Consider the following 15565-nt stretch of genomic DNA (forward strand, 5'->3'; position numbering starts at 1 on the left):
AATTAACTATGACAATAAACATTACAATAAACAATAGAGTAATGCACCACATAATTGCATAGTCACTTCACATTCTGACCAAAAACAGGATCCAATGTGGTTTGCTGAACTTCCGCTCGACCCGAGCCACTACCTCGCTCGGTCGAGCGAGCTTCCAGAGAAGCTACTAACTTGTTCTGTACACCTTGCTCGACCGAGCCAACACCGCTCGACCGGTCGAGCAATACTTCACTCGATCGAGCGGTTGGTCGAGCCACTCACTGTTCTGCTTCTTTATTTGTTGCTTTGATCAAGCAACTCTCATCAATCGTTCCAAACCTTAAACCACCCATATTCGACACATCTTTATCGACCCTCTCTAAAGTACAAGACAAAGCATGTTCGATTATATGTTTAAAGTTAACGTCATCATTAAGATTATTGGTACTTGCTTTAACAATATATACTTGCTATAAGTTAATAAGTACTCCATACATTATTTTATATTGTTGGTTATATTTATTTTTTTATATAGTTTTCAAGCAAAATTCAAATCTCAATATCTATACACTTCTATATGTTTTATAAAAATACAAAAAGTATATGTAAAATTTTTTTACATCAAGATAGATCTTACAAAATTCTACATGAATACATTTTGAAATTTATACATCCATAAAAAAACATGTTAAAATTTCTGTTTGATATAAAATCTAACAGAGGTCGGGAGGCAGTATAAAACAAATTTTCCTCACAAAACACTATGTGGTTTATTTATATATAATTAATAGATAAATTTATTTTCAGCGGATCAAGCATAGATTGATTTATTATTAACAATTTACCAAAAAAAACATTATCCTACAATAAATATGTAAACAAATACGATAATATTATGTGATTCCATTACAAATTTTGTATGCCAAAATATCTATCACACAACATACATTTATTATGATAATAATACATATATAGTCCTACTACATAAGATCAATCACATGCAATTAAGTAAATTACTACCTCCATTTCATACTACTTTTTGGGTTGTTTCACTATACTTAAACTATTTTTCATATTTTTGAAAAAAAATATTCAATAATTTTGTATTTTATATCTATGGTATTTTTACTTATCACATTATTATTTTTTCATCTGCCATTCAAAGATGTAAATCAGACAAAATTAAAATACATTAAAAGTAATTTTTCTCGATTCTTGTATCACCATTGCGAAGATTATAGTACTAGATCAACTTAATTAACAAATTGACACTTCTTTCTAATCTCTCCTTTAACACCCGTAAGAGGAGAAATATTTCCCATATTGATCATAGCATCCGCAAAATCCTTAAAAAACAAATCTTGATTAATACTATAACTCTTAACCAAATTATCTTGAGAACCACCATTATAAAGCTCTTGATCCGAATGCAAAAGCCCACGTTTAACCACAAGATTTTTAAAATAATAATTATCAAAATAAGTGGGTGTTTGTAAATCAAGAGGGGCTTGATTAAAATCTCCATTTCCTTGTGTTCTAGGGCATTTTGCTTGGCGAGTGACAGCAAAGTTAGGGTCAATATTGGTGTCATTGTAGATGTGGTTGCGAAAGCTGGTGCACCGAGCGATGCCGATGGTGTGACCGCCGGAGAGGGCGGTCATGTCTTTGGCGGATAAACCTTGTTTGGCAAATAGGGTTATGAGTCTATCAAGGTTTGCAAATGGTGGTGGAAGATTTTGGTTTGCAGTTGTTAGGCTTGCTTTTCTTGCATCTCTTCTTCCGAGTGGTACTGTCCATGTAGGCCCTCCTAACTATTTGAACATGTCATCAAATTTGTTAGTTTTTTCTTATAAATATGAGCACTTGATCTCAAAAGAAATTAGTTACTTGAGCTATTCAGTTTATATATGTAGAGTGTCTTAGAGTGAAACTGTATTGCACAAGAACTTGTTTATTGATATATTACTCATTTCGTTTCATAAAGTTTTTTACACAAGAAATGTTTACGATAATTGAGAAAAATAAAATCTATTAGATGGTATTATTAATATGATGGGAAAAAGAGGACCATAAATATTAAAAAATATTAAAATTTGTAAGAATGTTTTAATAAAGTTAGTAAGAATGTCAAAATAAAGTTAATGAAAAATATGTGGGGATCATAAGCATCGTTAAAATATTAAAATTAGGATGAACAAGGTTAATTATGTCTAAAATTTGTGATATAGATTGAAAGATCCTTTAATGTGAACAATAAATGGAACAACCCAAAATGACAAATGAGAACAACTTTAAGGAATAGAGGGAGTATAATTTGCGTATTTTTCATATCTCTATGAATATTAATGTTGAAAAGAAGGACAGGGATTTGGAGCGATGAGAGATCCCTTGCTTGAATAACAAAATGAAAAAAAAAATGAGATTTGTATGAAAGAGATTTGAAGGGATTGGTTGGATATTTTTTTGTTAAAGTATCAATCTTTCCAAAAATTAAAAGATTTGAAGAAAAAATACTTACACTACGTTTGAATAGCAAATTGAGAGATATAATAAAGAAAAGGAAGGGAAAGAAAAGAAAGGAAAAGGAAGGGGAGGGAAAAGACGAAAAAAAAAAAAAAACTACATTGTTTGTATAGGAATAAGAGGGGAAAGAAATGAATTTCATTTTCCTTTTAAATCTTTCTTCTTATGAAGAGATTTGAATGTTAACAAAATAAAAGTTAATCCTTTCAAATTCTTTCCTTCCTTTTTGTTATTCAAATAAGGGGTTTTTCATCCCTTTAAATCTTTTCTTTTTTTCACTTTATTTTCCTCCATCTAAACAAGACTTTATCTCCCTTCATTTCTCTTCCATTTCCTCCTAAACAAACAAGAATTCTTCCATCCATTTCTCTTTCCTTTTTTTTCCTCCACTTCCTTCTATTTCCTTTTCTTTTATTTCTCTCTAAAATTGCTATACAAATATAATGTGTATCTCTGTAAATATTAATGCTTACCAATTTAACACCATCTCGAGCAGCAAGAGCTAGAATATCCGCACACGAAACAGTGCCACTACAACAATTTTCAACATTAGACTTGATTGCATCGATCACTTCAAAGCCTCTTATTGAATTGTTGGCATTGGATTTTGCAGTCCTCTCTCCTATAAAAGTCGGTGTATCAGCCAAGAGTACCGAACCATCACAACCCTATTGCAAGAGTACGCAACCCCTTTATGAGTTAATAAAATATCTATAATAGGTTGAGTTTTAATCATTAGTTTAATCTTTTAATTTAGTTAGTTTTTTAATATGGTATCAGAACTCAACGTAACATAAGGATTGCAATAGGTTCATACTAAAGGTATATTAGTAAAAAACTATTTAAAAAATAATGAAAACTGAATTCCTACTTGTACAGAAAGCGTTTTTTTTTTAATATTTTTGATTGATCCAATTGAAGTCGTTTCACGGTGAGACGACCTCAATAGAGAATTAGTGAATTTTATTTTGTATTTATTTGCTTTTTAAAGTTTTTTAAATCAATTCATAAAAGAGTCTTACTTATATGTGTGCCAAAAAAAATAATTTTCATTAATATTATAACATAAAAACATCAATAATGAGAGTATTGATAGTTATATTTATTATATGATCAATATCTCATGAAAATTTACACTAGAAATTATTCCTACTACAATTACAATTACTACTAATAATCAAAGGAGTCGTAATAGTAAATGTTTATTTAGAGAATTTATAAAACCAATTACACTGAGGGGCTATTTGGTTGGGTGTAATAATCAAAGGGAAAGGGAATGGACGGACCCAATTCTCTTTGTTGTTGTTTGTTTGCCACTTTCTATCATTCTCTTTCCCCTTTTTTATTTTTGTGTTTACTCAAAAGTATTCCATACTCATTCCCCACCCTCCCCAAGACTTTTCCATTCCCATTCCCCACTTCATTACCCATCACTTAAAATTTGAACTTTGATTTATGCGTATTGTTATAATTCGTCACTCTTTTCATTTTATCGCCACTCCCTAATTAAATTACAAATTTGCCCCTGAATTTTAAAAAATTACGAATTTGCCATTGGACTTAATAACACTATTATCAACTAAATTAATAAAAAAATTATTAATAAAAAATTAAAAATTAATTAACAACTAAATTTTAATTAATATATTAAAAAAATAATTAAACATTCAAATAAATTATTTAAATTCAAAACTAATTATTATAATAACATCATCATAATATAATATTATATTAAAATAAAATAATTTATTACAACATTTATTTAAATAACAACAACTTAAAAAATAAATTAATTAAACAAAAAAATTTCATAATTCGAAATTTAAAAAAAAAAAAAAAACATACCAGTCGCACAAAAGTGCGACAGTACCTAGGTCGAGTCGCACAAAAAGTGCGACTGGTAATTTTTTTTTTTAAATTATTATTAATTTTATTTATATTATTATTGCTATTATTATTATTATTGTTGTTGTTGTTGTTGTTGTTGTTATGATGATGATGATGATGATGATGATGATGATGGTGATGATGATGATTATTATTATTATTATTATTATTATTATTATTTTATTTTTTTTTTTTTGTAATCAATGGAGCTAGAAAGATATTATTTAGAGTTATGTTTTTTTTTTCTTCATATTACAGGAAAAGATGATACAAGTTAATGATATTTTTTTAAAAAAATAAGTTTTTCAAGTTTATCATATAATAACTAGTTATTTTTGAAAAAAAAAATATAAAAGAATTTAAAAACTCATAATTTGATTCCTTAACTTGAACCAAACAGTCACAAAGGGAATCAATGAGCATTTCATTCCGTTTCCTGAACACAGCCAAACGACTAGGCTAAATTAGGGGAATCCATTCCTTTCTCCTTTATTCCCTTTCCTCATTTCATTCCGATTCCCTTGTGCGAACCAAACGACCCCTATATTAGCATTCGGTTTGTAATTTTGCTACCATAATAACTATTACCAACTGATATGATTTAACATCGGTGAGAGTATGATTTAATACTTTACTCTTTTTTCATTAGATTTATTCTATTTTAGTAACCAATAGAATTTAAGAATATTTTTCCACTTACATTCTAATAATTTATAGAAATTAACTTATTTTTAAAATTCCCAACCTAATTTTTTATTTTATGTAATGAACTTTATGTAATGAAATCACTAAACTTATTTAATTTATAGGATTTCTAATTTTTTTACATTGTTTTACTCATTTCTAATAATATTTAATGAGTAATAATTATTTATCTTGATTTATTTTCAGATTTCTTATAAGGAAATAGAAAAAAGAATGGAGGAAGTATTTATGTATCAACTTGTAACAAAACCATTGAATATTACATTATTACTTCTATTCACGTTGAACGTTTTGATTGTAAATAATTAAGGCTTTTATTAATGTGACGTGACTATTATTTAAAATAACCAAAACAAATGTCTTTTTATGGAGAGAGCTATAAAAATAGATATTTGTAGAGGAGATTCGATGTCAATCATTGTTACCACCCTTACCTAACTTTACTATTTACTCGTACTCCTTATGTAACCCGCTTTCTTTTTACTACTTCATGTCCAATGAAATTCCTTTTATCTATATTTTTAATTTACATATTAATTAAAAAAATTATCCTTTTTATTATATTTAGTCTTCTTATTTAATCTGACACATATATATAAAGAATGAAATCGAAATTCAACTTAGATAAAAATGACTTACATTAACGAAACAATCATGAAAGAACAAACGAAGGATAGAAGCCGCTATTCGGGGCTCCTTCTTAACTGCTTGTGCCATCGTATTAGTCACAATTTGTTCAAGATTAGGGCAACTTGAAGCATAAAAGTTTGGCCTAAGCCATGCATTACTACTACATACAAAAAGTGATAAGATAGAAAAGATTAGCCAAAAATAGAATAATTTGGAAGCCATATGTAGTTATTGAAACCTTAGGCTTAAGTAAAATGAGGTTGATGGATAAAAATTTTATTAGAAGTGAGTTATTTATAGAGGCAAACCATGCCATGTATAGCTCACATACAAGGTATCTCAATTGATCTCATGCATGAGAATTTGGTTGTATTTAGAATTAGTTGTATATTAAATATTAAATTAAATGGGAGTAGACATTTCAAACACTAGCAACCCAAACAACCCTACAAGGAATAACTATTTGGTCTCTCAATATTATCTTTATTACACATATTCTATTCTTAACCCATATATATATATATATATATATATATATATATATATATATATATATATATATATATATATATATATATATTAACAATTTCTTGCATTGCACGAGTTTCTATACTAGTATAAAATAATATATATCCATATTCCTTGAAGCTTTTCATAATAACTATTTCCTTTGTTCTGTTCTCACAATCAATGTTCACGAAAATCATAAAATATTAAAATAAGTTAATAAATTTTCTAATATGAGGACTATAGTTATTAAATAATATTTTAGTTAAGTTATTGAATTGAAGAGCAACTTAAAAATTTTTAAATGATTTTAATGGAAAATATAGACCATATGCATTAATCAGGGTTGTCGTGTAAATTTTGGAGCCCATGTGCCAATTTTATAAACCCTTAGAATTTAAGAAAAGAAAAATAAAATACTAGTATATGATAAAATTTCTCTATTTATTAAAATATTAGTATTTGATTTTTTATTACTTGTTTATTCTCGTGTAGACCGCTTTACACTTGCTAATGACAGTCATGTGCATTATTAAAATATTAAAATGAAGATAAATAAAGTCAATTATACAAAATTCATTATAAAAATAAAATGATTATTTTAGTGAATAAAAGATATAGAAGCTAGAATGATAGATAAAATGAAAGCGAGGGAGTATATTATATCCACGTTTCTATCACATTTACCATGTTGTTGCAGTTATCTATTAAGTCAATTATTACATTTAACATATTGTTGGAAGTTAGAAAGTTTATGTCTATCACTACATGCATAATCAATTAGTAGTTGCACTTATCTATCAATAATCCTAACAATATTTATTAATAATGGACATTTGTCCTGAAAGCTGCCAAAGCTTGAGTCTATTCAATAGCATATTTGGATAAAATTAATAGATAGCCTATTGAGAGACGTATTTCAAGTCCAGCCTATTAAAGATTAATATCTATTTATTATATTTTTAATATTTACTTACATTACTCTTAATGTATAATTTCCGTATCCTTAATGTCTATTTTCAATATCTTAAATGTTTACTTACATCATTCTTAATGTCTACTTACAATATTTTTAAAAAATATATAATGAGTCAGCCCAATTAAAGATGCTCTCTCAAAGAGACCGTCTCTCACAAGATTTTTTGTAAAATTAATTCTCCATTGAAGTGGTCTCACCATGAGACGATTTTAATTTGATCATTCTAAACTATTTTTTTTTAAAAAAAAAAACGCTTTCTAATACGAGTAGGAATTAAACTTTCATTGTTTTTTACTTTATTACTTTAATCTTAATTGAATCGTAAATGACTAAAGCAAATGATGTTTTTATGTGGTTTAAATGAAATAGGATACCTAATTATATATGTCTAGTATCAATATTAGTGTCTTATTGAATTGGGAAACAATTTAATTTCAAAAACCCAAATTTAAGAATCAAATTTCATTGGGGATGCATAAAGAAGACTTTAATTGGCGTTACTAACAAGAAATAAATGTTTTTACAACAAAAATCAATCTTTATTCAGTAATTAAAGTTTCATTTTTCATTTCTAGCTATTATTTTTGCAACAATGATTATATAAATTTTATTGTTTTACTATATTAGTTTTCTTAATTCATTTTGCAGTTTAATTTTAATTTGTTATTTAGTTGAAAATTTAAATTGAATTGGACTGAAAAAAATAAGAATCGTATCAGTTTTATTTGGTGTTGATTTGGATTGTGATCAAATTTGGTTTGGGTTTGCATTAAAAAATCAAGAACCAAAATTGAATTTGGTTTGGTTTTTTTTTTATGAAAAAATCAAATTGCAAATCGAAGTTTCATTCATAGTAATAATCACATGCCATATAATGAGCCAGCACCATATAATTCAAATTATACTTTGGATTATTAATTTACTCCCTTCAATTCACGTTAATTGTCTCATTTAATTTTTGCACACTATTCAATATATAAACTTAATTCTAAATATCTTTAATTATGTATAATTAAAAATTATAAATATTTGAAAAAATTTACATTGAGACGAATCAAACAAGATCTTACTTAACTATATTTTGACGTCCAAATAAAAAATAAAATACAAACTAAGAGTAATAATAAATAGTATTAAAAAACTAAATAAAACAATTAACAAGATCTCCATTGATTTTCACACTTTCTAGAGTGTTAAGTAACTATTTAAGTTAATTCATTTCTCTTATATAACTCTAATTTTAATTATTTTAATGCCTTTTTCTTATTAATATTTACCTAATTTTGTACTTATCAAGTAATTCATTCATAAAATAGTTTCTTTCTATTGTAAAAGTAACTCATTTTTCTATTAAAAATTCCCTCGTCATATAATGAAAAGAAAGGACCCATGTATAGTTTATTTAGGTTGAAAAGTATCTTTCATAATATTGTTTTGCTTATGATGGAGCACGTCATTAATTTAATTTATTCAATAAAGAGATTCTATTTTTAAATTTTCACCATATAATTCAAAAAACTCTTAAATATTTAAGTTATAATATTTAAATTATATATTGAAAAAATAAAACAAAAAAGTATGACTAATTAAACTTATTATTGCCTGTTGTGATTAAGGGCGACTTGGTTCATCCAGGTTCATCCAAAAGCATCATTTGGAACGTACTAACTGAGTCATGCAACTATGCAAATGCATGTATAGATGGATGAAAATGATCCTAAAGTGTGGTCCTCACCACTTCAACCTTGTACTTGGATTGGTCAAAGAAGGAAGCTAGACCTCACCATGACTTTGGCATGTTTGGTTATAATCGGGTTGAATTCAGATAAGGTATTTTGGGTCGGTTTAAAATCAAATTTTCTGTCTATATTGGTTTTTACATATTTACATTCATTTTGAAATCGGATCAAATCAAATTCGATTATAAGGTCAGGTAACTATCGGATCGTATTTTGAACACCTCTAAGATATACACACATATTATGTTCAAGCATGTATGAGTTGGTATGAACGCGTGAGCAAGGTTTGGTACGACAATAGTATGCAGGGTGGAGCAAAGATTTTAGAGACTTGATTTATTTTTACGATGTCTTTTAAAATGAGGTCCTTTATTATATCTAAAGATAAAAAAAATTAATTTTAAGAAAAATAATTCATAACAAAATGTATTATAATATTATATTCTAAAAATAACTTCAAATATAAAAAAATATACTAACAAATCACTTTAAAAATGTTGCTCAAAATCAGACTTGAATAGCTCTATTTAATATTTAAGACTTTTTATTTTTAAGACCCTAGGCGATCCACTATCCAAAATGGACCAAGAACAGATCCTGATAGTAGAAAGAAGCATGGAATTAAAAGGGACCAAATCATCACGTGAAAAAAAAAACTTAAAATAATCTCCAGTGGACTTGCTCGTTCGTTCGAGCAACATAAGCGCTTATTCAACCAGGATGTAATAATAAATTAACGACCCATTGATGCATTTTGCTGTGTTGTTTGTGAATTGTGATTTCGTACCTTGTCTTGTGCTTGCACCGTGAACACCTTGTAAGTTTTGCCATGATAAACTAATTTATGGAGAAAAAAACTTACATACTTTTATAATCATCATTTTACGGGTAATTTCATATTTCGGGTATCATAACAAAAAAAAAAAAAGTAATGTGAGATCATGTTATTCGTCTCGTCGTAAAAGTGATAAATTTTAACGCTGTAATTGAAAAATTATTCTAATTAAAAAAAACAAAGTAACTGATTTATATTAAATGTTATACGACCTAATAGAAGTTCATGCAACATACCCATCAACCAAAAGAATCATAGAAGATAGAACAAAGAGATATGGTAAATCAAAAGCTCATTCTTTAAGTGCACCAAGAAATTCAAACAGGAATCAATATGATCATCTAATAATGTCAAAAAAGTGATCAAATTTCAGTTCATTAATTTCCTGGCATCCCCTCTACTTTAAAGTAGTACTAACAACACATATTATACATACAAATTTTTTTAGTCCCACCCCAAAATCTTAGTGAATGAAGCATTCGCGATGCATACAATGACTAAGACTCAGTCAATACAGTGTCGTTACTCTTGTTCTTCCCATCTACGGCTACTGGAGACTTGGGTGCATGAAAGCTAGAACAACCGCCAACCTTAGACGATGATTTATGAAGCTTCACCAAAGGTACAAGAGATTGTACTACATCTGCCATTAGTGGTCGGTAATCAGCCTCAGGCTGCACGCACATTGCTGCAATTGCTGCGACTTGGATAGCCTCCTTCATTGAGTACTGCCCTTCCATTGCTGGATCCATGATTTGTACGACTCTTTCTCTATCAGTAAGCTTCGGCAAAGCCTATTTCTCGTAATAACGTCCATAAGAGGTTCGATAAACATACTAATATGGTAATTTAGATCAGACGCAATGTTCAATGATCGATGGATTAATTCCAAGCTATTGCTACGTTCGAAATTTCTTATTTGTTCCCTTAAATTAATCTCAAATTGTAGCTCGCCAATGTATTTTTAAGGTAGAAGAAAGTATAAAACGAACTTACCCACGATACAAGAACACCTTCACCTTGAGGTCTCTTCATGTCGACTGGTACCCGGCCTGTAAGCAGCTCTAGGAGTACGACTCCATAGCTATAAACATCTGATTTTGTTGTCAAATGTCCGGTTAATGCGTACCTAATTACAAAAGTAATGAATTAACATGATCAAATCGATTATTTACAAGATTTAGATGTAATAAATGAAATTCTGACTGGAATTTTCTTGAGCTATTTGATAGGAACAATGTATGCATCACACAACTAGATGGGTTCAAAACAGACCCGATGACCCGAAATTTACCCGACCTTGTAAGTTGTAACAGAACCCAATTTTACCTGACTTCAAAAATGATTTACAATTATGTAAAAGAAATATACAAACTCAAAACCCGATTTCAAATCGACCCAAAATATCTAACCCGAAATCAACTCGATGACCCGAATGAACACCTCTACACACAACACAATGTATGAATGAAGGTGAATAAATCAAGTGACTCTTACTCGGGGGCGACATAACCCTGGGTTCCCAAGACTCTAGTAGAGACATGTCCGCCAGCTTTTTCAGGTCCAAGCTTAGCTAATCCGAAATCAGAAACTTTGGCATGAAAGTTCTTGTCCAAAAGAATATTGCTGCTCTTAAAGTCTCTGTGAATCACTGGTGGGTTCACATGCTCATGGAGATATTCCAATCCTTTTGCAGCATCCAATGCAATTTTTAGCCGGGTTTCCCAGTCCAACTTCGAAAGAAAAGAATTTGAAGCTGAAAAAACATTGCCATCTAGTAAGATCGGCTTAAATCAAGTATAACAGGTCATTAGCATAGAATTTCACGGAAAATATGAACATAGTGTGTCTAGGCATCCAAAGATTTATAATTTTTTGTTTCTGATTACAATGAAATATCAAGAGTCAATCAAAAACAACCTCTTTGTTGGTGTTGCTTTAAGGATAAGGTCGCGTACATCCACCCCCAAACCCCCACGCTAAATGGGGGCCACTTAAAGGCGTTGGAGTAATGCAATGATGTTGTACTTACACTCGTGTTAGTATGAGCAGCGAAAACAGATAATGGTCAATTTAGCTTCTAGAGAAGCAACTTGTTCTCAATCCCCGAGAGTTTTCCCCATACACCTTTAAAAGCTCACATTTTATGGGCATATGGGAAAATCACATGAGGATGGAAGAATAAAAGTCGGTGAAATCGATACATATATGCATCAATATGACAATTACAGTAAATGTCGAGGCCATCTACATACCTCTAGCAGGATACAGATGCTCTTGCAATCCACCGTTTGCCATGAACTCGTACACCAGCAACCTATGATTACTGTCTGAACAGTGACCGACCAAACCGAGCAAATATGGAGAGCGAAGACGGCTCAGTAATTCCACCTTTACACATACAGACGAGTCAACCATCAAACAAGATCTTAGCATATGAACAAGAACGGATATTAGTTGAAAAGCCAGAGATCAAACCTCCATTTTAAATTCCTCTTCTCCGTGCTTTCCTCCATGATCCATCAATTTAATAGCAACTTTTCTCCCATCATTAAGGACTCCACGGTACACCGAACCAAATGCACCTTGGCCAATGATATTTGACTTGCTAAAGCCACTAGTTGCTGAATTAAGCTGCTTAAATGTAAAAACTTGCAACCCTTTATCACAAGCTACTTGTAGAGTTGGATTTGATATTCCACTTTTTTCATCATTGTCGAGTCCTTCAAATACACAATTGAAAGACATATGGAAATGCCCCACTTAGGCAAAAGAATAAGATGTCAGGCTGAAGAAAGACAAACTTCTACCAGAATAAGTGACATTAGCAAGTGTGTAACATTCATTCACACCCTAAACATAGTTATATAAAACCCAAGTTTCGAATTCCTTCTTTTGTATTCCAGCAGCACACCAAAAGGCACACATTTTAAGCAAAGAGAAATATTACAACAGTGAGCTCTTTATAGTTTTTCGTAGGAAGCAACACTACAGCTTTTGAATTTGGTCTTTATTACGTTGTTTTCACCCGAACATAATGAATCTTACAAGCCAAAACTAACGATGAAGACTGGATGCTATTTATCAGAATCATATGAGACTCTTCTACCTCATAGGTTTCCAAGGCACTTTAAATCATATTACACATCTTCCGTCAAGCAACCAATTCAAATAGAATATTAAGTTGACGGTTAAAGCCTAATAAATAAATATACTCTCTATCACGCCCCTCACACGAAAGTCTTTTGGGCTAGAAATTTAAATGCAACACAAGTCTCCCTCATACTTGCCGCTAATAATAATGTTCGAACCCTTGACATGGGCTTTTGAACCATGTAAAGGAACTTATGATATTATATCTACATTTTTCCTTTTTATGCTTATCATCACATATGTGTTCTCAAGATATGATGATAACGTTGACCAATGTCAAAATCAGTGGTTTTGAAGCTTTTTGATGCATTAAATAAAATTGCAACTCAAAATCACTAATGTAATGCATATAATTGACAAGTCAAAAATCTTTTCACAACAATGAGAAAAACATAGCACAGCAAAGAAGAAAAGACAAACACACACTTAAGCAAGAACACAGTGATTTAATGGTGTCTTGGACACCTACCCTTAAATAGCAATGTATTTGATCAATGATTTAACAATGTAATAATAAAATAGCCCTCACAAGGCTTGAACAAACTTCAAACTCAAAGTTTCCACCTTTAATGGAAACACTCACACTAATATATGAAGACACTAAAAGTTTCTCCTTCATTCATATCATCCAATGAACCAAACCTCAATTGTGCATACCCTTATGCACACCCATTATTACCCTCTAATGTGTATGTCATTGTGATAGCAGTGATGAGATGATCAAAATCCCCTTCAACATCGGGTGATTTGGTACTTGCCACTACATATTCAATTCTACTTGTACACAACATTTCAATAGTCTCAACAACAACAGCTTGACAAAATGTAATCTTTCTAACAAACTATCAGCATCCATAGCAAACAAAAACAACATAGACCTTTATGTTAAAATGGTTTCATTAAATCATATGATGTGAAGCTGTATACGATGATTGTCATCAAGGGTCAACTGAAAAAAACTATTTAGTTATCACAAGCAACAAGATAAAGGTTACGTGCATCCGACCACCAAACCCCTTAAATGGGAACCACTTATTGGCGGTGGGTTAATAGAACGTAGTGTAATGTAATCTACTATTTTTATCTCAACAAAACCATATAACAAGGTCACAGATGAATATAGCTAAAAGAAACATTTTAAGCCGAAACTAGTACATTTCCTTGTGAAAAATCTACCTAAAACTATTTTTCAACTCTCATCTTACTGAGCTCATTTGGATGTTTAAAGGTGTTTGGCAAACAACTAATAGCCGGTAGCTAGCTGGTAGCTGATAACCGCTAGCTAGTAGCTGATTGCATTGGCTGATTTGATCAACTGATTTTACTGACCAGCTGATTTTAAAACCCTGTTATGAGCAGCTAGTTCAAAGGAACTTATTCGCAACAATTAGCTATTTCAACCGGCTAATTTACCAGACACCGGCATTGAAAGGTTTGACCACCTACTCTTCTATATGTATTAAATAAGCTAAAATTGCTTAATAAATTGTTTTGCCAAACACACCTAAACATTTTCTAACCCAACATTTACAATTTACACATGGAAACTCACAGCAGAACAAGAACACAGAACCACCTGCTTTTCTTCTCAAAGAAAAATCAAAAAACATAATGTAGGTAATCTACCACCAATTTCTAGTACATTGAACAAGGGAAAAAAACAGAAAAGATCAACCCCCTAATCCCTTGCAAAAACAAAGAAAACAAATTTAGAAATAGCAGAAAAAAGTTGGAAACTTTTTGAAAAAAAAAAAAGGAAAAAGAAGTAACATACTTTGCTGGTGCTTGTTACGCTTGGAGACTCTGCTACGAATATAACAATAGTAGCTGAAAGCAACGAGCAAGGAAACCATGGAAAGAGAAGCCATTATCAAAGAAACAAGCAAAGCTGTCCTCTCTTTTCTCCTGTAATCTTCGGACTCCATTTTTAACCGTTAAAAGAAAACTAAATTTGAAAAAGAAGAAAAACCCAAAAGCTTAAGTCTAAAAGGGGTGTAAGAAAAAGAGGAAGAACATTAAATGGGGGAGTAAATGCAGCATTGGAAGAGGCAGCCAGAGACTGTGTAGACTGTAGAGTAAAAAAAGGAGAGATGACTGATGACACTACTGGTATTGGACAGTAGATAGTGGGTTTCTTGTTTGGTTTTCTTTGTTTGAGACTATTTTCATGGGGATTCCTATATTTTGTACTATTTTATTGTGACTCCTTATATATTAAACTTTTAAAATTATTTTTGGTTACATTTTAAATTTTTAATTTCTAACATCTCTTTGAACCCTTCTTTTAAACACTTGTTGAAATAAAATAAGCTAAAATTAAAAATCAAATTACTGTAGCAAATGAAAATAAGCACCAAAATGATTCGATAAGCATCAATAACGATCGTAAATTAAAAAAAAACGTATGTTAAAATTTGATACAAGTTCACTATTTTTGCTATAACTTTTAATAGGAAAATCGCATAATTACAATGTTTGCAGCATTAGAACCTACACTTCAAGATCTTTCCAATAATATATTATATGCTCAATTCCGATAACCGAGTAAAAAATGACAATCGTTTAAAGTTTGTTTATGCTGAAATTTTGATACATGTTTAATCTTTTGGGCATAACTTTTTATAGAAA

The 15565-nt window shown here is 30.2% G+C and overlaps 2 protein-coding genes across 3 annotated transcripts; both read right to left on the reverse strand.

Moving 5' to 3' along the window:
* Positions 1 to 911: 911 nt before the first annotated feature.
* Positions 912 to 6087, reverse strand: LOC130810493 (peroxidase 4-like). Its single transcript, XM_057676580.1, has 3 exons — positions 5734 to 6087; positions 2976 to 3170; positions 912 to 1790 (listed from the first exon to the last, which is right to left on the reverse strand). The coding sequence occupies exons 1-3, from the start codon at positions 5944 to 5946 to the stop codon at positions 1233 to 1235; spliced, it is 966 nt and encodes a 321-aa protein (XP_057532563.1). The 5' UTR covers positions 5947 to 6087; the 3' UTR covers positions 912 to 1232.
* Positions 6088 to 8444: 2357 nt separating this feature from the next.
* On the reverse strand, positions 8445 to 15107 carry LOC130826643 (probable serine/threonine-protein kinase PBL7). Of its 2 annotated transcripts, none has more exons than XM_057692215.1 (6): positions 14712 to 15107; positions 12263 to 12546; positions 12040 to 12175; positions 11282 to 11540; positions 10781 to 10913; positions 8445 to 10578 (listed from the first exon to the last, which is right to left on the reverse strand). In XM_057692215.1, the coding sequence occupies exons 1-6, from the start codon at positions 14860 to 14862 to the stop codon at positions 10282 to 10284; spliced, it is 1260 nt and encodes a 419-aa protein (XP_057548198.1). In that variant the 5' UTR covers positions 14863 to 15107; the 3' UTR covers positions 8445 to 10281. The 2 variants fall into 2 exon arrangements, with proteins under 2 accessions (XP_057548198.1, XP_057548202.1); XM_057692219.1 differs by having other exon boundaries at positions 8447 to 10578; positions 12263 to 12507.
* Between the last annotated feature and the right edge of the window lie 458 nt (positions 15108 to 15565).

Source organism: Amaranthus tricolor, chromosome 1, assembly GCF_026212465.1.
Source record: "Amaranthus tricolor cultivar Red isolate AtriRed21 chromosome 1, ASM2621246v1, whole genome shotgun sequence".
Classification (NCBI taxonomy): domain Eukaryota; kingdom Viridiplantae; phylum Streptophyta; class Magnoliopsida; order Caryophyllales; family Amaranthaceae; genus Amaranthus; species Amaranthus tricolor.